Below are 25439 nucleotides of genomic sequence, written 5' to 3'. Positions count from 1 at the left end.
GCACCCGGGGAAAACTCACACATTCTGCAGGGAGGATGTATAGAGCCTCTAGAGAACAGCACCAGAATTGAACTCCAAACTCTAGATGCCCTGAGCTGTAACAGTGTTGCACCAAATGCTACTCCAAAGTTCTGAGCTAGTTCAGTGTCCTCAAATTAGTTTCAGCAAATATAGTATATAGTATAGCTGTATTTACAACAGCACAGCCATGAATACGATTGATCAAAAGTGCTTTCCATAAAAGAAAACTTTGTAGCAACTTTGCAACTAACTGTAAATTTCTTGCATTCGGTCTGACCAAGCCACAACAAATTCTACTACTTTGCTTTTCATACAAGAAAGTCAAGTTTACTGTCATTTAACTACATACATGTATTAGAAACAAGACAACGTTTCTTCAAACCAGAGTGTAAAGCACAGTCGTACACATAACGCACATAATACATGATAACTTTTGAAGGCAAGGTTAAAATTTACACATAAATAACAATCTAAAGTGCATTAATATTAAATATTATAAGGTATGGAATAGTGAAACTTCGAATGCAATGCAGCTGGGAGTTCAGAAGCCTAATGGCCGGGGGAGGCGGGGGGACTGTTTCTCATTCTGACCTTTCTGGCTTTTATGCATCAGTCTCCTGCCTGATGTAGAAAGTCAAAAGAGGATGCTGGATGGATGGGTGGGATCCTTACAGTACTAAGGGCCCTGAGTACGCAGCACTCAAGGTTTCACTAAGGGAGAATAGCTTAATTAAAATTTTTCAAGAGCATCATGGTGTTGGATTTGGAACCAAGGCAGCGAAATAGAATTGAAGTACGATTTTATTTTTAATTCAACAGAATGGGGTGTTTTAGAGATTGAATGGCCACCTCCTCCCATGTATCGAAACGTACCATAGGTAAGAACAGAAAATTCTTTAAACTGGGTAATATCTATGGAGGGAGGAACAGTTAGTATTCCCAGTTGATGACCTTTCTTTAGTTGTGGCTAACCGGTTGAGTATTTCCAGTAGATTGTTTTTGAGTTCAATAGATTTATTACAGTAAGATTTGACTATCAAGAATTGGTTGTTATGTTACTTTAATAAGGCAATTCCAGAAACAAAAAAAACACAACTGGTCAAATTGTTCTGACCGCAAGGATTTAACCAACAGAACAGAAGCAAACTTATCATGTTTCTATCATTTAGATTTCACACACTGCTCTTAAATTGTTTAACTCGATTATTGCCACATTGGAAAACAACATTTAAGTAAATCATAAAGCACAGGTCAGTCTAATCCAATACCTCATCAGTCAGCATTATCGTCTATAAAAGTTAATATCATTTAATAACCTTAAGTAACAATTGACCGAATTCCAAAGAGGATGTTGACTCATTGCTTTTTATGACAGTACATTCCGTTATGAGCATTTAGTACCTTTTAAGAAGGCTGAAATACTCAGCCAAAATATCCTTAGTACAGAAGTACTCAAAAGTTTTTTTTTGGTGATGAAAACATCAGGCTGATTCTTGTTTGAAAGCAGAACTTATCTCACATTGAAAACAGTGTATCAATTAGTACAAGTACATTGAAAAAGCCAGCACAACCTTACTACCACCTCTTGACCGCCACACAAACTGTTAGATGGTTTGTCCAACAACTTGAACATAATCAGCAGTTCAAAATATTAGGAAGAGACCACAATCTCAGATTCCCATAGTGAACATCTATCTTCCAAAGCCATACCTCTTTCTAGCAATCAGTTTAAATTGAACAAGCTATCTGTAAGTAACCCTGATGTCACATCAGACCCAAGATGAACAGTGTACCACAGATCTTTATCTTTATTATGATGACCATTTCAAACTTCTACAGTCTTCTCCTGCTTCAGCTCATCTGCTGCTGAAATACTCATCTCCATGGATGGTCTCCATGGTCTCCTCAGTTTTATGACCCCGATATTCCAGGCTCTTTGATTATCTGTGAATTCAATCACTCTTCCACTGGTTATTGGGAGAAGACAGAAAAATGGGGTTGAGGGGTAAATAAATCAACGATGATCAAACGACAGAGTAAATTCGATGGAGCCAATGCCCCAATTCTCCTCCTATGTCTCATGGTGAACTGCGCCATCAAATGCCAAGACCCAAAACACAAGAAATCCAAAATTCCTCACTTCCTTTCTCAGCCTTTGAAAAACATTAAAACCTATTTGATTTTGGTTGTTAATCGAATAAATTTCTTGTGGCAATTGTTTCATATATCCACGTCATCATATCTACATAAATGTGAAAGTGGCATAAACTCTCCTTTAAATAGAGCCATGCAGCATAGGAACAGGCCTTTCAGCTCAACTAGTACATGCTGACCAAGATCCTCATCTAAACTAGTTTATTTGTTCACATTTAGTCCTTATCCCTTTGAACTTTTCCTATTCAGGTACCTGTTAAATGTTGTTAATGTACCTGCCACAACAACCCCTCATTTCATACAGTGACTACCCTCGATTTCCTATTAAATCTCCCCCCTCTCACCTTTAACCTATGCCCTCTAGTCCTTGATTCACCAACTCTGGGGGGGGGGGGAGGGGAGAGAGAAGAACTGCATTGACCTATCTATGCCTTTCATCAGTACTCCTTGTATAATAGCCAGTATATTTTGAACTCGATATAGATTGGATCAAGATAGATAGATAGTTAGATATCCTTTATTGATCCCGAGGGAAATTGGGTTTCATTACAGCCGCACCAACCAAGAATAGAGCGTAAATATAGCAATACAAAAACCACAAACAATCAAACAACAAAATGCAAACTATGCCAGATGGAAAATAAGTCCAGGACCAGTCTATTGGCTCAGGGTGTCTGACCCTCCATGGGAGGAGCTGCAAGTTCGATGACCACAGGCAGGAGCAACCTCCCGTGCCGCCCAGTGTTGTATCTCGGTGGAATGTGGCCGAAGCCCAACAGTAAAAAGTTCAATATCCGGTCTACAAACACGTTCCTCAATCGTAATATGACCTGGATTGCACCATCTGTTGTTAGCCAGAACAGTAAGCACCCAACTCCTTTACATTTACCGCTCTCAGTGCACGTCCGGTCAGCCGGAACAGTCTGGAAGCCGTCCATGGAGAAGTTTTGATCGGATATATCCTCGTGCAGCCCTGTTCCAGTGAAACACCTAACACTGCACTCCCGAAATGTTCTCTGACACCTGGCTAGCGCCATGAACTCGTCCATTTTATTACCCACCAAACTCCTCTTCTCCATAAGTCTCTGTCTTGTCCTGGTCCTCTTTCCTTGACTTTGTGATCCCCCTCTGCATCCTGTGTGTGTTTTCCTCCAGATTTCAGCAGGGGTGTCCGCCGCTCTGCTCGCTAAACCAGCTGGCATTAGCACAAACAGCTGGTCCCTGGAATACACAATGCGACCATGCTTCTGTCCCGCGTGTCGGGATGTAACTATTTCCAGCGCTAAAAACCCAGATAAAACTCTCTCTACCAGCATGTTAGAGAGGGTGCAGCTTCGACGTGTTACCGTGAAAAAAAAAACAAAAAATAAGGTAAGTTAAAAGTAAGAAGAAGAAAGTAAGGATACTGTTCAGAACAGCTGTACCAGGCTGCATGCACGACTGGTGCATGCGCACTTTAAATAAAAAACAACAGATTAATTTAAAATTTCACTTAAATATGTGAATGCAACTTTCATTCCCATTCAAAAGAATAATTAGAACATGCTTTGGTTTCTTGCCCAGCAAATTACAGGTTCTCAATGGCATTAAGGCAAGAGGCACTGCAGTTATCAGCCACTCCTCACAGAGCTGCAATATCATTTATAAATAACACATCTGTCTATAACTTAAAATGATTAGTGTTGTGGATGTCAACATTTATAATTCACCAAGGGTAAAGGATACATGTTGTCAAAAGCTATTTGATCGGAGACAGTTCAAACTTGTCTCTTCTACAACCACAATGCATGATAAATTTCCAATATTAGCCAACTGATGAGAGGCCCACTGACCATCTGATCTACTAATTTTTATGTTATAAAAAAATCTCATGATCCTTAGCAGTCATCTAAACAGGCAACTAGATCAATATGCGTGTCCTGTTTCCGTTTGTTTTTCTTTGTCCGGGGGTGGAGGGGAGAGAGAGTAGATTTTGGGGTCGATGTACCTGTTCCGTTTTTGTTCGTTTAGTTTGTGAAGGGAGGAGGGATTTGGGGGGGTGGATGGGTTTGATGTGCCTATTTTGTTTTTGTTTGTTTTTTTGTGCAGGGAGGAGGGATTTGGGGGTCAACATGCCGGTTCTGGTTTTATTAGTTGTTTTTTGGTGTGGGGAAGGGGGATTTGGGGGTTGATGATCACGCTGCCTTTCTTTTCTTAGTTTCATGGCTACTCAGAGAAAAAGAATTTCAAATTGTATACTTTGATAATAAATTAAACTTTGAACTGGAATCCTGACCCAAAATTTCACATAACAGTTGCACCCAACAGTGTGTTCTGTCCTTCAGCAGTGCTTTGAAGTGCCATTTTATACCATACTTTCAAATCCTACAGGCCTTAAGGCCCCGGTCCTATGATTCATTGACAAAGAATAAGGCCTATACTTGCAGTTTTAACAGCAATAAACTATAGGCCAAATGTAGGTTCCTCATAACTTCATAAAAGTTTCTAAGCACAGCAAGAAATAATTCTACTTAATTGAACAAAAAGTAGCATGTCTTAAAGCTAATGTGTATGATTATGTTTCATTCTCAATACTGCACTTTTTTGTACCTACTTGAAGTATACATACCAGTCCAGCAAGCTAATTGAAATAGCCAAGTTCTCATCATATGCAAACCAAAACCCATCAAGTTATGTGAAGTATTCTAAACAAGAATTTGCGCCTCGCATTACGATGTTTGTTGTGAGCCAGCTCTTAAGGAAACAAAACAATGCTGGAGTGGGCATCACAATGCCCACACTGCTCATGCCTCATACAAAAATATTACCCGGAAGCTGCTATGCCTTCTCTCATTCGTCAAACATAGTTGTACTTACAGCAGTTACAAACAGATACAATTTACAAAGTCAAAACCTGCAAAACAAAAATATCCATAAACATGATAGATAGAGTCAAGAATTAGTTTGGTCCTGACAGCCCCGAAACTCAGTGGATACAACATTAAATTTAAGTTCCGTGTGTCAGAGATAAATTGTAAGAAGCGTTGTAAAAATACAACAATAAATTATGCTTCAAGAGCTACACTGATATCACCTTTCAGAAATTAGAACATGCAACTTTAGAACTTTCAGCCGAGGAGATATAGGCAGTGATTAAAAAGGCAAAAACTGCAAGGCAGGAAGTGTAGAAATCTCAGTACTCATTCCAAGTACCAGCAAAGACAATAATTCCTCAAAACAGAGGAGCCTGATGCAAATACAAGGCACTGTGAGTGCTCAACTTCTTAAAGAGAAGAAAGGAGGAAGGGGGAGGGAGATTTATGCAGCTACAGTCATGACTACATTTTGGTAGGTCACATAACAACCTGAAGTGGGAGAATGAAAAGCCAGAGATCATCAGTAGAAGTAGGCAGGAAGAGGATCAAATCTTGCAGACGTTATAAGGAGCAGGAAACAGATCAAAAGCAGAATTTAAAATCCATCACTACTGTGTACTTGTAAGAGCAAACAGGAATTTGGTGCAGATGAATGTAAAATTGAAGAGAGGCTGAAGAGGGCTTCAGATTCCATAGCCACCAAAATCAGTTCTTGGAGAATTGAAGCCTGCACATTCCACAGAGCTGGGACAAATATCTTGGAGCCGAAAGGTTGCTAGTCCCAACAGGAAGCCTAAGGCTCAAGTAGTGGGAATCTTGGAATAGAATCAGAAAGGAAATAGGCAAAATTAGAGATGCAAGAAAGACAGCGGAAAGAAACATCGGATAAAACTGGTAATGGAGAAATCTGACAGTGAATAAAAGGAATTTGCAGGTGACCCCACAATATGGCCTTGTAGGTAACAGAAATTTGCCCTTAAAAATTCAAAAATCACTAGTCAAAGGTATGAGATACAAATTTCATAAGAGAATTCTATTTTGTATTAGAATTTTTTTTTAATTAAGCTGTCATTTCTTCATACATACACAGATAACATGGCTTTGTGTTATGGAAACTGTGATAGAGACAGAGGACTGCAATCCCCTCAAATGCATGCTTCATAACCTACTGTAGATTCAGGGCCTGCTGCCATGTTGACTCTAATTCTTAAAATGACTTTAAGCTGTCAAGCTGTATAAGTCCACAAAAGTAGTGAAACTGGGAAGGTGAAAGGAGCATCAATGACAGAATTTAACTGATAGTGATCATGGATCAATTATATATAGCACTGTAATAAAAAAGGACAAAGGCAGACAATGATTAAGTGTACTCAACCAAGGCCAATTTTATGGGTGGAGATGTTTTAACAAAGGTGGACTGGAAACAATGAGAAAGATGAATCAGTGTCAAAAGATTCAAGGCACTTTCGAAGGAAATACATTTCCAAGGAAAAAAAGAAGCATGACTTCTTCCAGACCTGGATATTAAGGTGCATACAAGCAGAAAAATGAAGTATGTCAAAAACAGTACGGAGAGTGCAGGATGAGTATTGTGGAAAGAGTGCATAAAACTGCTTATCAACACAATGAAATAATTTTTAATGCATATCAAAGCAAATGTCATGCATGGTTCTATATGAATATAGTTTGTTTACAAAGGAGGCAGATGATTCAGATGTTATGAGAAGGGAAAAGTTTAAATACTGCACATGATAGAGAGCATGAGGGATCAAGAAGATGATGATATGACAAAGTTTAGTATCTTTAAAAATTGTCAGGCATGTATAAAAAAAATTCTAAGGCTGATAAAGAAGCAAGAAGCAAGAGAGAAAATATTTCAAGAAATTTTTTTTCCTATCAGCCAGCATGGTCTCAGAGGATTGGACCGTTGTTAATATCATACTATAATTTGAGAAAGGAATAAACAAAGAAATTGAAGATCATTAGAAAGGCACAGAGTAATAGGGGACAGTCAGCACGGAGTTAAGTTTGAGTGGTTAACATGATTGAGGATAACAAGGACAGCCAATAAAAGGAATATATTTTAATAATAAAGGGAGATCTTTTATGAAAAACTGACTACCAAATCAGAACTATATGAGACCCAAAATACAGTTGAATCCAAAATTGATTCTGTGTGGCAGAAAAGATTATAGTAATAAGACGACCATTTACAATAGAGTCCTCAAATGCTCCACATCAGGTCTCTTGTCAATTGAGGAATCAAAGTTTGATTTAAATGCTGAAGCATAAAGAAGTTTGTAGGTGAGAGGATACTGATATTGAATGCCTAGCTAATAGCATGGAGGTAAGCTGCAGGAAGTAGAAATGTAGCAATGGACTAGACTGGTGTGCAGACACCTAACAAATGGAACTCAGCCTGGAGAAAGATGTGGCAATGGTTTGAGCACTGCACAATGCAAAGGATACTCAATTAATGGTACAATGAGTAACGTGCACATCCCAAAGAATTCATGCAGATTGCAGAGCAGGAGGAAAGGCAGCATTCAAGTTACTTTTCTTCACTGACCAGAAATTTGACAAGAATAAGGATATCAAACTGGTCAATTTAAAAGATTAAAACCTAGTGACCAGATTACGGGATGGATCTAACAGAAATAGAGAGACTGAGGAGATTTACAATACATGTTGTCAGGCAGCATAAGTTTAGAATGGAGGATGGCGGGGATAGATCAGGCCATGTTTCTGTAAAAGCAACACTGACAAGAAATGTAATCAAACTCTAATGAAATTAGAATTCTTTGAGCAGAAAGATCCATAACTGGGGGCATAAATACAAAGCAATAAATAGAATAGCTAAGAAGCTTGGAGAGGAGTTTTAAAAAAATGTGGCAGTCTGGAACTCTTGTGCAAAAGGATCAAATTGATTAAAACTCTGAAAAATGTGGATCATTTTCCATTTCTCAGTCCTACCACTTTAAGGCAGATATCAATGGTAATACTCACCAACATCTTTTGTGCAGGATCACAGGCTTTGGCATCTGAGGAAAAGAACGTTTGAAAATCAAGACCTCAAATGCAGCAAAAAGAGTGGCTTACCAGGCAGCAGTAATCCTTACCCTCCTGCAAGCTTCTGGGACATGGATTATTGACAGTGGTTACTCGTCAATAGCATTGCTAACAATGTCTCCACAGATCCTCCGAATCCTTAATGCCAGCTTAAGCAAATCAATATCAGTGTATGTCTTCTGTTTGACCAACATCCTCAAAGCTAGGGCCCCTAACTGCACCAAGTCAGCTCCAAAACGGTGTTAACATCATTCACGTCCTCAACACCAAGCCCAGCACAAATATTGGCAGGAGCACCACAACCTCCAAACTTGCCACTGATTTGCTCCACCATGATTTGCTGTCCCATCTTTGGTTCCATGTGCAGCTTCCACACTGCCTTCATCAGTTACATCACATCCACACACTGGAGTAGAAGCAAGAGATCATTAACTCCAAGGGGCTGCTTTATGGGCCAAAATGCTCCCTGCATTTAAGAAGTGCCTGGATAAGAACTTGATGTACCATATCTATTAAGAATGGGAAAAAAATCAATTTATATAATAAATTATGTCACTGGCACACTTAAGGATTCAGCTGAAAGACCAGGAATTGGGTTAATTCCAAACAATACTTTTCTTTGGCTGTCATGGACACAAAGGGCTGAATGGTTTCACCCTTCTATGTTATGAACATCTGGTAGTTCTAACCTCACTGAATGAATTTATATTGCATTATTGTTGATTAAGCAATTACTTAGAGAGACATGCCACTACCAAAGTTGGAAAGAACTCAGGTTATTGCCTCAGTAACAAAATAACTTGTTTACAGAATTGAACAAATCTTTGAGCATAATCTTTGCGTGTGCCAGTTATGTGACAGCCTTGTAGTTATCAGAATGGATTACTTCCTACAGCCTTCCTCCATACTTGTGTATTTCAAGTCGGTCATAATCCATTTCATACAGTAAGTAATAAAGCCTTGTTTAATAAAGTCTTGTTCTTAGTAAGCATAGCAAAATGATATACTGCACAAAAATGAGTGATCTAGATATGGATCCTATGGTCAAGGATGAAACAGAACAATTTACCAAATAAACGCAACTGTCCTTTTCATTAAAATACCTGCCACCAAAAATAAATTTTTTAAATGGATCTGCTGCTAATTCTGAGATAACTTGCGTGTACTGAATCACCATGAAAAAGGTTAAGCTAAATTTATCACTCACCACCATTAATTCAGAACCTATACATTGGAAGTGTTTGTAGTCACAATGATTGGGTGTTAACATCTCAATGTGGGCCCAGCACATTGATGTAGTTATGAAGAAGGCATACCAGTGGCTCTGCCTCATCAGGTGTACCGTGGAGAGCATTCTGACTGGTTGCAACACTGCATGGTACGGAGGCTCCTAGAGGCTGCAGAGCACTGCAGCCTCAGCCAGCTCCATCACGGTCACAGCCCTCCCTACCATCGAGGTCATCCTCAAGAGGCAGTGCCTCAAGAAGGTGGTATCTGTCATTAAGGGCCATCATCATCTGGGGCATGCTCTCATTGTTAAAACCATCAAGCAAGAGATACAGGAGCCTGACGGATCACATTCAACAATTTAAGAACAGCTCCTTCCCTTCTGCCATCAGATTTATGAACAGCCCATGAATAATACTTCGTTACTGCTATCTTGCAACTTTATAACTTGCAGTAATTTTTGTCTTCCACGATACTGCAAAACAACAAATTTCATAACTTACATTAGTGAAAATGAACCTGATTCTGATTTGCAGCATCAGCAATAACAAAAACATAGTTTTTCACTCACAATGTAGTTCTAGAAGCAGGGCTTCCATTTTAGAAGCTCATCCCCCCCTCCCCCCCCCCATAGAGCACCTTGCACTCTTTTATACGAGAACTTCCAATCCTTCCTGGCAAAGTAAACCCTAGATGAGCAATCTTTCCTAATACCAGTTTCTTCCCCCAGGTTGTGACTATTGAACACCCTGCTAACACCCAACACACATTACTTATGACAGCCAATAGTAATATACTGTTGTATAGTTAATTTCATATATGCACCATATCATAACATTTTTATTCACCGTTAATATTATTCTTATAGTTATTTTCTGTGATGTATATGATACATGTTCTGTGTTTTGTACCTTGGTCCCAGAGGAACATTGTTTCATTTAATTGTATACATGTGTTATGGTTGAATGACAATGAACTTGAAATTGATTTTAGAATAGGTTTAAGAAGGGATCCCCATCTTTTTTTATGCCACAGACCAGCAAATTTGCAGAAGACACCAAAATTGGGGACATAATGGATATTAAGGAAGGCTATCAATGCCTACAGCGGAATCTGAACCAGTTGAAAAAATAGATTCAACACTCAAAATTGTTTAATGTTATTTCCAGTACAGTGTAAAAGAGAATGAAATAATGGCTACTCTAGATCCAACGCAACATAAAAAAAAACAAGATAAAGAACACAATAAATATAAATACATAATATATAAATTAATTGTATATCCATAAAGTGATATTAGACACAGGAGTGTCTATACATAAGGTGACTCTGACAGGCAATAATGAAGTAGTGATGGTGAGGGGGGTGGTGTGGAGGAGTAGGTAAGTGGGTGGGGGCGTTGATCAGCCTTACAGCTTGGGGAAAGCAACAGTTTTTCAGGCTGGTGTCCTGGCATGGATCCTATGTAGCCTCCTCCCTGATGGAAGTGGGACAAACAATCCATGAGCAGGGTGGGTGAGATTTTTCATGATGTTGTTGGTCCTTTCCAGGCACCTTGATGACAGATAGGCTGTACTGGTGATGCATTGGGCAATTTTGACCTATTTTTGAGTCTTCTTGTCCACCCTAGTGCAGTTTCTGAACCATGTAATGATGCAGCATATGCTCTCTACTGCAAAGCTGTATAATGATGTCACTATAGATGTGGATAGTCCAGCTCCCTTCAGCTTCCTCAGAAGGTAGAGACATTGGTGAGCTTTCCTCATTCTGCAGAATGTGTACCAACAATGTAAAGAGGGATGCGAGTTCTCCTGATGTCGATAACCATCTTAGTTTTGATGACATTGAAGAGGTTATTTGCCTGGCACCAGGCCATGAGTTCTTCCATCTCCTCTGTATAGGCCATCTCGTTGTTGGTAATGAGCCCACCACTGTCACATCATCAATGAACCCTACAATGTGATTACTCAGGTGCTTGACCGTGCAATCATGTGTGAGCAGAGTGTACAACGGGCTTAGCAGACAGTCCTGTGGGGCACTCGATTTGAGGATGATGGGGAGGGAAGGGCAGTGTACATTCTGACTATCGGAGGTCTGAAAGTTAGGAAGTTCAACAACCAGATGCACAGTGGTGTATTTAGACCAAGGAGTAAGTGTATGTTCACCAGGCTCAGTGGGTTAAATGTCAAACTGAAATCCAGAAACAGCATTCTGACATCAGTATCTTTGTTTTCTAGGTGTGCCAGAGCTGGGTGCATGACAGATACCATAGCATCTGTCGTAGAGCTGTTCCGAAGGTAAGCATATTGGTGACTGTCCAATGTTGCAGGAATGGAGCTTTGAAATGTGTGCCATTACCAGCTTTTCAAAGCACTTCATGATGATTAGCTTCAGAACAAATGGGCACTAGCTGTTTCGTTCTGAAGGCTGAGTTCTCTGGTACAGAGATGATGGTGGCTGATTTTAAGCATAAGTGGACAGCAGCCTGGATGGGTGAAGTGTTGAAGATTTCAAGTGAGCTAAGTGAGCTAAGTGAGCTGGTGTGCGCTCCTTGAGTACTTAGCCTTAGATGTCGTCTGACCCAGCCACCTTACAGGGGTTGACTCTTGCAGATTCCTTCTCATGTCTGCTGCTGTTACAAACAGTGATTGCTCACCTGGAAGAGAGGTAGCTCTCATGGATGCCATTGTGCTGCATGCCTTGAAGTGTGCATAAAAGTTGTTCAGAGTATCGGAGATAACTTTGTGTATATTAAATTGTTGCTGCACAAACCCATCTGTAGTTTGTAGTCACTATTCTGGGGAAATTTAACATTTTACAACTAAAATGTCAGTCACATTACCTACTCAGGGAATTTACTGTTGCGTTCGTCACCACTGTCTATACCCCCGCCCCCCCAAGTGCAAACACCAAGGATGCACTGGGAGAGCTTTACAGCATCATTAGCTCTATACGACTTAAGCATCTGGATAGTCTTTTCATAATTGCAGGAGATTTAACTCATGTTAGCCAGCAGGACATTTTACCCAAATTCCACCAACACGTCATCATAGCCACCAGACGAACTAAACAGACTGGACCATGTTTATACAAACAAACGCAAAGCCATCCTATGCCCTTATTTTGGCCTCTCTGAACACATCTCCATAATGTTAATCCCAGCATAGTGACCGCTGCTGAAAATGGTCAAAGCAGTCAAGAGGACCAACACTGTATGGGCTAACAAGGCAATCTCTATGCTTCAGATATCCAAGAAGGTTGGAACACATGGAGAAGATAAAAACCTCAAGGAATATGCCTGATCAGTCACCAGCTACATCAGTAAATGTGTGAACGATATTGGTACCTCAAGAACAGTAAGCTCATGGCCTAACCAGAAGCCCTGGATAAATGCAGAGGTACACTTCCTACAAAAAGCCTGGACTATTTATTCTTTTCATAAGTGCTGCCTGACCTGCTGAGTTCGTCCAGCGTTTTGCATGTATTGCTTTGGATTTCCAGCATCTGCAGACTTTCTCATGTTGGGGATGACTGTACCAGTGATACTTCCCTCCCAGGGAGGCTAAAAAGAAATAATGGCAGATGGCATTTAAGGCAAACAAGTGTGAGGTGTTGCACTTTGGGAGGACAAAAAAGGGTGGGACTTGTATAGTGAAAAGTAGGGCACTGAGGAGTACACTAGAACAGAGAGATCTGGGAGTACAGATCCATAATTCCTTGAAAGTGGAAACACAGGTGGTTAGGGTCATAAAGTGAGCTTTTGGCACATTGGCTTCATAAAGCAAAGTACTGAGTACAGGAGTTGGGATGTTATGTTGAAGTTGTACAAGATGCTGCTAAATTTGGAGTATCGTGTGTGGTTCTGGTCATCTACCTCGAGGAAGGATATCAATAAGGTTGAAAGAATACAGAGAAAATTTACAAGGACTGCCAGGACTTGAGGACCTGAGTTATAGGGAAAGGTCAAATTCCCTGGAGTGTAGGAAAATGAGGAGCTATGATATGGGTATGCAAAATTATGAAGAGAATATATAGAGTTAATGCATGCAGGCATTTTCCACTGAGGTTTTGTGAAACTATAGATAGATTTATAGGTTAAGGGTGAAAGGTGAAATATTTAAGGGGAACATGAGATAGAATTTCTTCACTCATAGGATAGTGCAAGTGTGGGACAAGCTGCAAGAAGAAGTTAAGGATTCTCAGGTTGCATTTCAACTTTTAAGATAAGCTTCAATAACTACATGGATGAGAGGGCTACAGAGGACGACGTCCAGGTCAATGTGACTAGGCAGAACAACAGTTCAGCACAGACTAGATGGACCAAAGGGCCCATTTCTGTGTTGTAGTGCTCTATGATAATGACAGCACAAGGCTATATATCTGTACTCGAAACAATGACAATAAAGTTGAATCTAATCTAATCTATACCAAGATAAAAAGGCAAAGCAGTTAATACAATTAAAAACAAAAATGGTACCTAGGCAGTGTACTTGGACATGCAAACAGAAAAACATCCAAAATATTCCATGCTGTTATATAGATAAATGTCTTTTGCATTATGAAATTCTTGAAGTGAACAAAGGATTTTCACTTCCTGCATCTATTTACTTGTACGGGACTACAGTTCTCATAAGGGGAAAGTAAGTGTTGTCACTACCCCTTAAAGGTGGTCACTGAACCAAAAAATGAAGTTCCGTCCAAATGATGTCACCAGCTATGCAAATTTATCTAGACTAAAGGTCAACCAGTTCTATTCACCATATGTAAGCAAAAAAGTAATAGCTACATTTTAGTAAAATCCTGCTGACTCTCAGTATTATTCAAACCAGCATTGTATAATTATGAAATGCAGCGGTCAATTTGCAAGCTACAAGTAACCACAAAAAGCAATTTATCTAGTCATTGGCCAATTGCTTTAGTGATACTGCTTGGAGAGGTAGGACTTTACTGGGACACCAAGGATTTTAACACGAGGGAGGGGAGAACATTGGAAAAGAGGAAGTAGTAGGGTGACACACACAAAATGCTGGAGGAACTCAGCAGGTCAAGCAACATCTATGGAAATGAATAAACAATCAGCTTTCCAGCTGAGTCCCTTCTTCAGGATGGGAAAGGAAGGGGGAAGATGCCAGAATAAAAAAGTGGGGGAATGGGGGGGGGAAGGGAAAGGAGGATAGCTAGAAGGTGATAGGTGAGGCCAGGTGGGTGGGAAAGGTAAAGGGCTCGAGAAAGAAGAATCTGATAGGACAGCAGAGTAGATCATGGAAGAAAGGGAAGAAGGAGGGGCAACAGGGGAAGGTGAGGAAAAGAGGCAAGAGGCCAAAGTGGAAAGTAGAAGTAGAGGGGAGAGAAAGGGAAGGGATTTTTTTTAAACTGGAAGGAGAAATTGATGTCCATGCCATCAGGTTGGAGGCTACTTAGACGGAATATAAGGTGTTGCTTCTCTACCCCAAGGATGGCCTCTCTGTGGCACACAAGGAGGCCATGTCAGAACGGGAATGGGGACATCAATGAAAATGGTTAGCCACCAGAAAATTCCACTTCTGGCAGATGGAGTGGAGATGCTCGACAAAGTGGACCACAATTTACGTCGAGTCTCACCAATATAGAAGCAGTTACATTGGGAGCAATGGCTACAATAGACAACCCCAACAGATTCGCAGGTGAAGTGTTGCTTCACCTGGAAAGAATGTTTGGGGCCCTGAATAGAGGCAAGGAAGGAGGTAAATAGGACATATAGCATTTTTGTCACTTGCAAAGCTATATGCCGGAGGGAGATGGGTAGAGGGGGATGAATGTACAAGGAAATCACAGGGGGAGTGACCCCTTTGGAAAGCAGAGAGTGGGGTAAATATCTGTTCAGTGGTAGGACTCTGTTGAAGATGGTAGAATGAGGTTTTGGATGCAGGGGCTCATGGGGCAATAGGTGAGAACAAGAGGAACTCAATCCCTGTTAAGACAGTGGGAAGATGGGGTGAGCATTTGGATGTCCAGGAAATGGAGGAGATGCAGGTAAAGGTAGCATAAATAGTAGAGGAAGGAAAATTCTGTCCTTTGAAAATGCCTCCTGCAACAGTTATTCTGAACTTCGTATAAGGACTGCTCCAAGCCCAATGGCACATAATTCAGCTTTTGTCAGGCTTATGTTCAATTAGAAATTCACAGATATGAGGCATCACTGTAAGGTGGTGTGTTAAAACACCACAAAACCATAAGCATATCCTGTGGATAAATTTGATGTTACATTTCCTGAATACAACCACAAAACTCATCTAAATGACTAATCAATTATAACATCCTGTTTCACTACCTTTCCTTTCTCTAACCTGCCAACATTCTCGACAGTGCATACTGACAAATACTTACAACAGTGTGTTTATAACACAGTGCAAGGGAACAGGAAAGAAATGAAAAAGAGGGATTGCAAAGGTGAAAGTGTAACCACAATACATTGGAGCATGGAGTAAAAACAAACTTCCCCTTTTCCCTCTATTTGATGGTAATCGGTTGTAATTTTTTTTTCATCTTCTGATCCAAGATCCAGAGAACTGAGTCCACCCAACCAGCAAATGCAAGCACATTCTGAATGGCACAGTGACCTGGAGTAGAAACTGGTGTGTGGGTGTGTGTGGGGGTGTGTGTGTGTGTGTGTGTGTGTGTGTGTGTGTGTGTGTGTGTGTGTGTGTGTGTGTGTGTGTGTGTGTGTGTGTGTGGTGTAATGCATGCATTTTCTCACCAAGACCATGTTTTTCTCCCTTCAGGTACTCCATTTTCCTCCCACACTCCAAAGACATGTTTGTTAGTTAATCGACTAGATTAATCTTTATTGCAGTTAAATTGTAGAGGAATCAGAAGGGAGTTGAGGGACATGTGAGAGACACAAGCTGCTGGGGTACAGTGAACTATGAGAGTGATTAAGACCCAACAGGATTGTGCTTCTGGCTGAATGACCTCCTGATTATCGTGGAGCCACTGCTAGTAAACTCTTCTAAAATGGCTGCAAGTCAGGATTAGAATTGCAACTTAAACACAAAATACCACAAGTTGATGAGCAGCACAAGTTTGACGTTTCGAAATAACTCCCCTCTGTTGGCAAAGCTCACTGCAAACATCTTTATTGTGAAACAAAACTTCTTTCATTTCAAACCAATATACATGGATTAATAAGAATCTTTACTGCAAGAAGATGTTCAAACAACATTGAACAACCATTAATATCCCATAGGGATACTGATCAGTTGGGCAAAAGCTGCAGAGTATTAGGAAAATACTGGGAGATACAAAACGGATAATGCTCTCAGTGGCCAAATATAGGCAAAATATACCAAATAATCTCCTTTGGGCTGCATAATTCTATGAACTATAGTCACAACAATTTCTCCCTTAACATAAATGTTAACATAAAAGTTAACAATATTAACTTAAGTTTTCCACATTAACTGAAGTATCTTGTCATTCAGCTGATATATTCAAGAAAAACACAGTATTTTGTACACAGAGAAATGAGACCTGGCAAATGTAATGCACATACTTTGGAACTGGTCTGCTGCTTATCACTTGCATAAAAAAGTGCTTGTGGTGAGTGGGTGGGAGAGAATGTCTAGAATGCCTGTTAAAAATCTACAAGATCATCAAGTAGTCAAAAAATGGAGATGGAACAAAAAATAGCTTTTAGTGAAAGAAAGCAGTGCCTGTAAGGAACTTTGTTTAATTCACAAAGCTGCTCATACTACAGTAACTGCATACACTCCTATTTTGATCTTTCAGACAAATGAAAATTTACAGTTTTAATGACGTGGACTCAAATCCAGAACATTTAAATGCTGATTATTTTAGTCGATAAAAATTTTGAATTCTCCAAAACTGGAAGAGATGCCTCTACCTCTAACTTATGAAGTGCTTTCACACTCTAAGATCTTTACCACATCATCCTCATATGTTTTGAACTTGATAATTTTAATCAGTTTAGTTTGGGTGATAGAAGCCAAATATTAGATATATTTGGGATGGAGATGGAAAAATTATTTCAAAGATCAAACAATTGAGCGCTATGGATTAGTGGCACACAAGGAATTAAGGCCAGCATAAATCAGCCATTATAATATTGAAAAGTAGAACACAAAATTACAAGTGCAGTATTTTATTTCTGTTGTTTGAAAATGATTGTTGGCAAGATATCAATGTTTAAATAAACAACCTTGTTTTCAGTTTAGGATACCTGAAAAGACAAACAGCTATGATAAACACTGCATGAAACATGCTTGTGGCTATGTCTTGGTCAATCAAGGATTTAGAATGGATAAAATACCAATAGTGAAAGTAATAATGGAACAGTTGTTCTATACCAGTACACAAATATGTTTAAGAAATTAGGGTAAGTGAATTAAATTAAGAATGATTGAAAACATCCCTTTAGCACCCAGAGGTTCTCAAGTGTGAAAGTGAAACAATTAACTATTTGAATAGTAATCCTAAATAAATTTACAACTATAATAGAATCCTTCCAAAGTTGTTTCCTTCAGAAAGTCTGGAATATACTGGACAAGTTATTACAATTTAAATATTTGAGTGATACATGAAGATAACCTTGTACTGCAATACCTCACTTTCTCTCCATCATTGATCGAAAATATCTTTCGTTCTCCACAGATACTACCTGACCTGCTGACTATTCAAGATTGTTTATTGTCATTCTTCAGTACACCAGTGTAAAGGAGAAGAAGATTATTGTTACTCCAGATTCGCTGCGGCATTAAACACAATAAGCGTAAAGGACACAAAAGAAGTACACAATAAATATAAATATAAAGCAATCCTATAGAACACAATGTACAAGTAACTGTTACATACATAGACTGATTGTATGATTGTATGTACATAAAATGATGCTAGGTGATGTGTAGGCAGTGGTGGTGGTGGTGGGGGGGTGGGTTTAAACAGGTGAAGGTGTTGATCAGCCTGACAGCTTGGGGGAGGTAGCTGTTTTTTTGAGTTGTGGTCCAGGCATGGATGCTGCATAGTCTCTTCCCAGATGGAAGTGGGACAAACAGTCCATGAGCAGGGCAGGTAGAATATCTCATGATATTGCTGTCCTTTTTCTACCACCTTTCTGTACATACGTCTTTGATGGTGGGTCGACTAGTGCCAGTGCTGCTTTGGGCAGTTTTAACTACCTGTCATAGAACTGCAGTGCAGTTTCCATACCACACAGTGGTGCAACATGTTCGAATGCTCTCAACTGTGCATCTGCAGAAGGTGAGTACTGATGCAAGGACTAGCTCTCTTCAGCCTCCTCGGAAAATAGAAGCAAAAATGTTTTTAAGATTTGCAAAAAGATTTAACAAGTGTTTTAAGTACATTTAAAATCAAACTTTTTTAAAAAAAAACTCAGTATCCAATTTTCACTGATTCAAGTTTAACTGTGAAGCAGTCTTTATAAGAAGCATCATTCTGTAAATCACAGTTTTGCTTTGTAGCAGTTTATCAACTCAAAAATATAAACAGGTCAGTTGTGTCGCATCATACTTTAAGACCATAAGAAACAGGAGCAGAATTAGGCCAAACAGCTCATCAAGTCTGCTCCACCATTTCATCATGACTGATATATTATCCCTCTCAACTGTATTCTCCTACATTCTCCCTGTAACATCTGACATGCTTACCAATCAAAAACCTATCAACATCCGCTTTAAATATCCCCAATGCCTTGGCCTCCACAGCTGTCTGTGGCAATGAATTACAAAGATTGATCTGTAGAAGGTTGCTATACAAGGGACATCTGTGTATTCTGAGGGTGTGCCTTTGTCTGGGACTCCTCCGCCATAGGAAACATCCTCTCCACATCCACTGTCTAGGCCTTCAATATTCGATGAGATCCCCTATCATTCTTCTGAACTTCAGCACGTACAGATTCAGAGCCACAAATGCTCCTCGTACGTTAACCCCTTCATTCCTGGGATCATCATCGTGAATCTTCTCTGGACCCTCTCCCAATTCCGGCACATGCCATTTTAGATAAGGGGCCAAAACTGCTAACAATACTCCAAGTACGGTTTGAACAATGCCTTATAAAGCTTCAGCATTACATCTTTGTTTTCATATTCTATTTCTCTCAAAATGAATGCTAACATTGTATTTGCCCTCCTCTCCAATTATTTCTTTTTCTAAGCCTTCTGCTTGTTCTTTTTGTCTTGTTTATGTTATAAAACTGTTGGAGCCTGTGACATACAGTTTGGAACTCGGTCAAAGGATCCAGTGCTATGCTGTGTTTAGAGAGCTCCCTGGTGGAGATTAGAGACGGGGACCCAAAAAGGACCAAGAACACAAGTTGACCCATGAAAAAGACCAGAGACGAGGCGCGGGGTCATGAAAGACTCCATTCTGAAGCAGCAAGGAATATTGGAGCATTGAGGTGAATGTGGAGGGGGTCAGCAATGGCTCCCAATGGAGGCCACCGAGATGGTCAGCAGCCGGATCAGTGGTGTTCAGACCCAAGTTGGTCGTCACTCTTTACAGAAGGACAGAGTTTGCGCGACCACTCTCCTTGTATAGAAGCAAAAAAAGTTGCTAATGAGATCTGTGTTTATTGAACTGTACTTTATATTGGTTTCTTTCAGTTTTTCAGTGTTTTCTTTTTTGTGGCCAATTGGCAAGTTGCAGGGGGTGGTCAGGGATTGCTGTTGTCATCTTTTTTCCTGCGGGGAAGGGTGGGAAATTTGATGTTATTGTATTTCTGTATTTCATGGCTAACTAGAGAAGACAAATATCAGAATTGTACTGTACTTGCATACTTTGACAATAAAATTAACCTTTGAACGTTTTGAACCACTGACTCAACCTGCAAATAAACCTTTAAGGAATCCTGCAAGAGGACTCCCAAGTGCCTTTGCACCTCTGTTTTCTGAAATTCCTCCCATTTAGAGAATAGTCTACCCTTTTACTCCCTCTACTCAAGTCCATGACCACACGCTTCCCTGCACTGTATTCCATCTGCCACTTCTTTGCCCATTCTCCTAAGCTGCCGAAGTGTTTCTGCAGACTCCCTGTATCACCACCTAACTTTGTACCATCAGCAAACTTTACTACAAAGCAATCAATTCTGTCATCCAAATCATTAACACGCTCCCTTCTCAACAAAAGACTTGAAGGGAAGAGCAATTAAAATTATTTAGTATTTTGTAGGAATAGTTAATTGCTTACAAGCATGCAGAATTTCTTTAGAATTCAACTGTTCAAAAGATTCACATATCCCAAAACAAATTTCTCTAATTCACTGAAGTCTAGAAAACAAAATACCTCTGGCAAATAGAATTCCATGCACTTAAAACCAGTTAATTCTGCAATACAATGCTCTTACACATACAGTGGCCAATCAGCTGTAAGACTACACAATTCTTTTAGAGCCATTTCCACACCAGCAATATTCTCCATTCTGATATCCATGCATGACCACAAGCAATATTTTCTCATGTGTGCTTGTGACACAAGGACATTCTACTCATCTAGTCTACGTCAGCTCCTAGGAAAACCACATCAATCCATTCTCACTTCCCTTTTATCCATTGCTCTCACATCACTCATCAATACTGCCACTACCCTCCCAACTCAATTCTGCCAACTAGGAAAAAATTACAATACAATTCATCAGAATATCCTTGAATGCAGGAATTAACCAGAGCATCAAGTAGGAGGGAGTAAACCTGTCTGGTCATAGGGGGAACATAGAAAATCCACACTGACAGTAGTAAGAGTTTAGGACTGAACTGGAGTCGATGAAGTTATGGGACATTAGCAATCCCTGCTATGCCATGCCACTGTGCTGCCCTCTTCTTATGCAAGTTCATGGAATGTGCCGCTTAAGGATCCATGCAACTTTTAAAATAATGAACTTCAAGTTTCAACAACTTGAAAGATGACAACCTCCTGCTTATTAGGAATTGAGCTAATCAGGTACCCTAAACAAACGGAAAGTCTCAGGCCAGAGCATCAACTGTTTGTCCCCTCATAGATGCTTCCTGATTTGCTGTGTTCCTCCAGCATTTTGTGTGTTTTTCCAAAACAAATATGCATTGATTTAAAAATCCATGTCCATAATGTCAGTACTTTGTCTGGATATTCACTGCTCAATCTTCAGGAAGGGGAGATCAGGGGAACGCACGCCAGGAAGGGGAGATCGGGGCAACGCACGCCAGGAAGGGGAGATCGGGGCAACGCACGCCAGGAAGGGGAGATCGGGGCAACGCACGCCAGGAAGGGGAGATCGGGGCAACGCACGCCAGGAAGGGGAGATCGGGGCAACGCACGCCAGGAAGGGGAGATCGGGGCAACGCACGCCAGGAAGGGGAGATCGGGGCAACGCACGTCAGGAAGGGGAGATCGGGGCAACGCACGCCAGGAAGGGGAGATCGGGGCAACATACACCCGGACTCATTAAGGGGTCAATGGACACAACTACCCCACCATCAAGAACATCTTCAAGAGGCGGTAAATTAAGGCGGTGGCATCCATCATTAAAGACCCTCACCAGCCAAGGCACGAGGTACAGGAGCCTGAATACCCACACAATGTTTTAAGGAGTTTCTTCCCCTCTGCCATCAGAAATCTGAACAGCCCATGAACATTATCTCCTTATTCATATTTTGCACTTTTATTTAATAGCAAATTTATATCTTGTACTATCCTGCTGCAAAACCAAATTTCACAACATACAGCAGCAACAATAAACCTGATTCTGAATTTAATTGCCAAATTCTGCATCTCTGAGCTATCACGTTTCTGTTCTTCTTGCATCTTCTTGTTATAAATATCACTTAAAAGTAAAGTTGTCATTAGTTCCATCTGCCTTCCAGAATCTGATGAGAAAGTCACAAAGCTGAAATAAAGCATTCCTTTTCCAGTACAGGAACCCTCTCACAATTTTTGACAGAACAGGGATACCCTGATGCTGATCATTTCAAGTCTCCAAGTAGGTTGTTGTTTCACTCTAGATTCTAAATCATTTTCATCATCGTGCCAGTGATATACGTAATCATGTGCATCACTAAATGAAGTTTCTGCAGAATGTTTAAATGGCTACCCCGATAATGAAAGATAATGAAAGATAATGAAAGGATTTGATAGAGCAGATTGAGAAAAAAATGCTTCTATTTGCATGCGAGGTAAAACCAGAGGCCACATGCAAGAGAACTATCAATCAATTCAATATGCAATTTAGAAGAAAGTTCATTACCAAAGAAGTTATAACTTGGAACTAGGAACACCACTAGTAGTGGTGGTAAACATCATTTTAAGACAGAGTGAGATTAGGTAAAAAGAAAAAAATCAGCGATAGCATAAAATAACAAAAATGCTAAACAGTACCAGCATAGATTACTGGGCCAGACAGTCAATTCCTCCACTTGAAATTCTTTATTTTGCAAAGACCACTGAGTGAGCTATGGGTCAATTATGGGTTAATTGGAATTTAAAGAACCTTTTAAACTGAAGATTTCCTTCCAAAGTTTATTTTTCAATGAAGATATAACGAATAATAAAAGTTCTTGCTCTCAGCCAGGTTTTAGTACTCCTTGAGTATGCCATCTTCTAATTAAAACACCTGTTTTGACTGTAAGCGCAACTATCCTCGTCCTACACTTTAAATTATCCTCAACAACATAATTATAAAAAAAACGTGGTCTATGCCATGCCAATGTTTTCTTAGCATTTTTGTAGAAATTGACCAAAACATTTATTACATCACATTTTGTCAAAACTTCATTTGAGTACTCATGGAGTGTAAAATGTGTTGGAATACACTGAGGTGTGAATGAGGTTGCAAAAATGTAAACTTTTTTTTATTAAAGCTGGAGTTTCAGGCTGCTTATTTTTTTAAAAGAGTAATACATACAAATGTAGCAAATAAAGCAACTGAGTAAATAAGGCTAAGCAACTTTACTTGGGATGAAGTTCAAGTACTATAACTTAGATACCCTTACTTTCCCCGTTTAAACAACTTATTACATTAACACTGCATATAGAAATACAAATGGAATAATGATTTGATGCAAATACCGAGTCAGTGGTAATCAGCGGCATCCATTCTTAAATGATAAAAAGTTGAATAGAATCCCTATTACAGCTACCAAAGCAGCTTTTTAATGAATTCTGCAAGTGAACACAGAATTTGCACATTGACAATAATCAGTGACCTCCAGTTCTCAGACATAACTTAATCCTGTCCCCATAAAACAATTCTCAATACAGTTAAGAATTTTACAATCATAATTTGGTTTGATTTCGGTTTCAACCCTAGATAATAACTGATCACACACTTTTGACCTGGTTTGTTTGGCTGTTGAAAGGACAGGGCTGCCACCAACAACCATTTCTCTAATCATGAGGTTTCTCCTTACCGTGCTCCACAAATACATTGAAATGTTGAGCTCCATGTTTGGCTGTTTCTCTCTTCCCTCCTTTGATAAACTGCAGGGCAGTCAGAGTCGGCCTCTTTTGGTCCGCAAGAACTTTGCCTGGTTGTTGCCCCATATATTAACTGACTCCAGGTCCAAATAATAAAAAAAAACATTTAAAACTGAGAGCGAGTTGGATAAGTAGGAGATAGGAGCAGAAAAGGATAGGATCAGCCGCCCACAATAGGAACAAAGTTGGAAGCTGAGGATTCAGGTAGTGGTATGGGTGGTGGGGTAAGGGGGAATAGTGAGCTCACAGGTTGGGTGTCAAAGGATGAAGTGCAGATAGAAATCATAAATTAGGGGTCAAGGTGATTCACTAACGTGGGTACAAAGAGAAGGGTCACGGGATAAAGCCTATGAGCAGAGAGGGTCACAGAATGGGGGGTCAAAGTTCCAAGCTCAGAGGGGAGGGTTATTGAGAACCCTTTAAATTCCCTTACGGGGCAGTATTTTGTGCCGACTCCGTTCCCATCGGCTCCTCTTCACTCATATTTCTTTTCTCACATCTCGGTGAGACAGGGGTGAGTGGAATGGCTGGAGGAAAAAAACTTTCCTGAGATGAAAGCCGCCCCCACTCCGTGTCCAAACTCAGCCAGAAACACCCGCCATGTTTAGGGTAAACTGCGCCCAAAACGAGGCCACGCAATGCCCGTGGCGTCATCACGCACACACCACCACGCTTGGGGACCGCCAGTTGTCAAGGGCTGGGTTTCAACTGATCCACGTTTTCTTGTGTTTTTCATATTAAATTCCGAAGGAAAGGACATATAGTAAGTTTATAACTTTGTAAACTGCCATTTCTGTTGTGGATGTAGGTTCATAAATATTTGATAGTAATAGGACGTGAGATGCTGTTAAGAGTTAAAAGCACATGAGATCATTAGATTCATAAAGAGAAAGATAGAGCTTTAAATCGCAGATTAATCCCCAGTGAGAGTCCTATACCCATTACAGGGAGTGAGAGATTTATTAGGATAGTCCCGGTGAAGAATTTGTTCTGGGAACGGTGAAGGAGAAAGTTGGTACAATAAAAATCACTAAATTTTTAAATACATTTCTGTGATACCATTACCCTATCATGCAGCACGTTATTTGTCATTTCTGTCTTTTTTTTAAAAACCAATTATCTTAAAGTTCTGGCTTTTAAATACAAACGTATTAACCCTCGTCAATACCATCAGGAAGTTATTTTCTAACCCATTATACACAGATTGATCACCATCAAATTTCTTTGCAGCCACATGGTATTCTCCAATCTCTCTATGTAATTGAAGTATTTACTTCTTTTGGGTCATTCTAGGAAATCTCCACATTCAGCTTGACATTCAGTTGTTCCATTAAAAATTTGCAATTACAGAGGTTTATTCAGTAAATGAATGGCAGTTATATGTGGTTTAGATTTAAGACCAATAGTTGCCGAAGGCTTTAACCTTTCTCCCTGCCAACTCTGTGGTTTATAGAACTGGATATTTCCTGTTGCAAAAAAAAAAAAATTATTTATCTGATGGTATGCTCAGGATTCGAATCAGGTCAGCAATTAATCACAATAGATTATCACTTCCTACATTTTTTTTAAAGACCGGGATGAGAATGTGGTTTTTGTGGTGTTGTGGTTTGTGCTTTGCATCAGTAATTATTGATGAAATCTTCTAGTGCTTCATTC

General features: G+C 39.9%; 1 protein-coding gene across 2 annotated transcripts in view; it reads right to left on the bottom strand.

Moving 5' to 3' along the window:
* The window catches only part of abl1 (c-abl oncogene 1, non-receptor tyrosine kinase), a 157212-nt gene extending 132820 nt beyond the window's left edge, over positions 1–24392 (bottom strand). The window contains exons 1-2 of one of the 2 annotated variants that reach the window (XM_072240330.1): positions 24217–24392; positions 23717–23860 (exon numbers count right to left, since the gene is read on the bottom strand). In XM_072240330.1, the coding sequence (XP_072096431.1) occupies positions 23717–23849 (133 nt within the window). In that variant the 5' untranslated portion in view covers positions 23850–23860; positions 24217–24392. The remainder of the gene's footprint in view (positions 1–23716; positions 23861–24216) is intronic. The other variant, XM_072240331.1, reaches the window with a different exon arrangement.
* Between the last annotated feature and the right edge of the window lie 1047 nt (positions 24393–25439).

Source organism: Mobula birostris, chromosome 22, assembly GCF_030028105.1.
Source record: "Mobula birostris isolate sMobBir1 chromosome 22, sMobBir1.hap1, whole genome shotgun sequence".
Taxonomy (NCBI): Eukaryota; Metazoa; Chordata; class Chondrichthyes; order Myliobatiformes; family Myliobatidae; genus Mobula; species Mobula birostris.
This window is presented reverse-complemented; position numbering and strand designations above follow the sequence as displayed.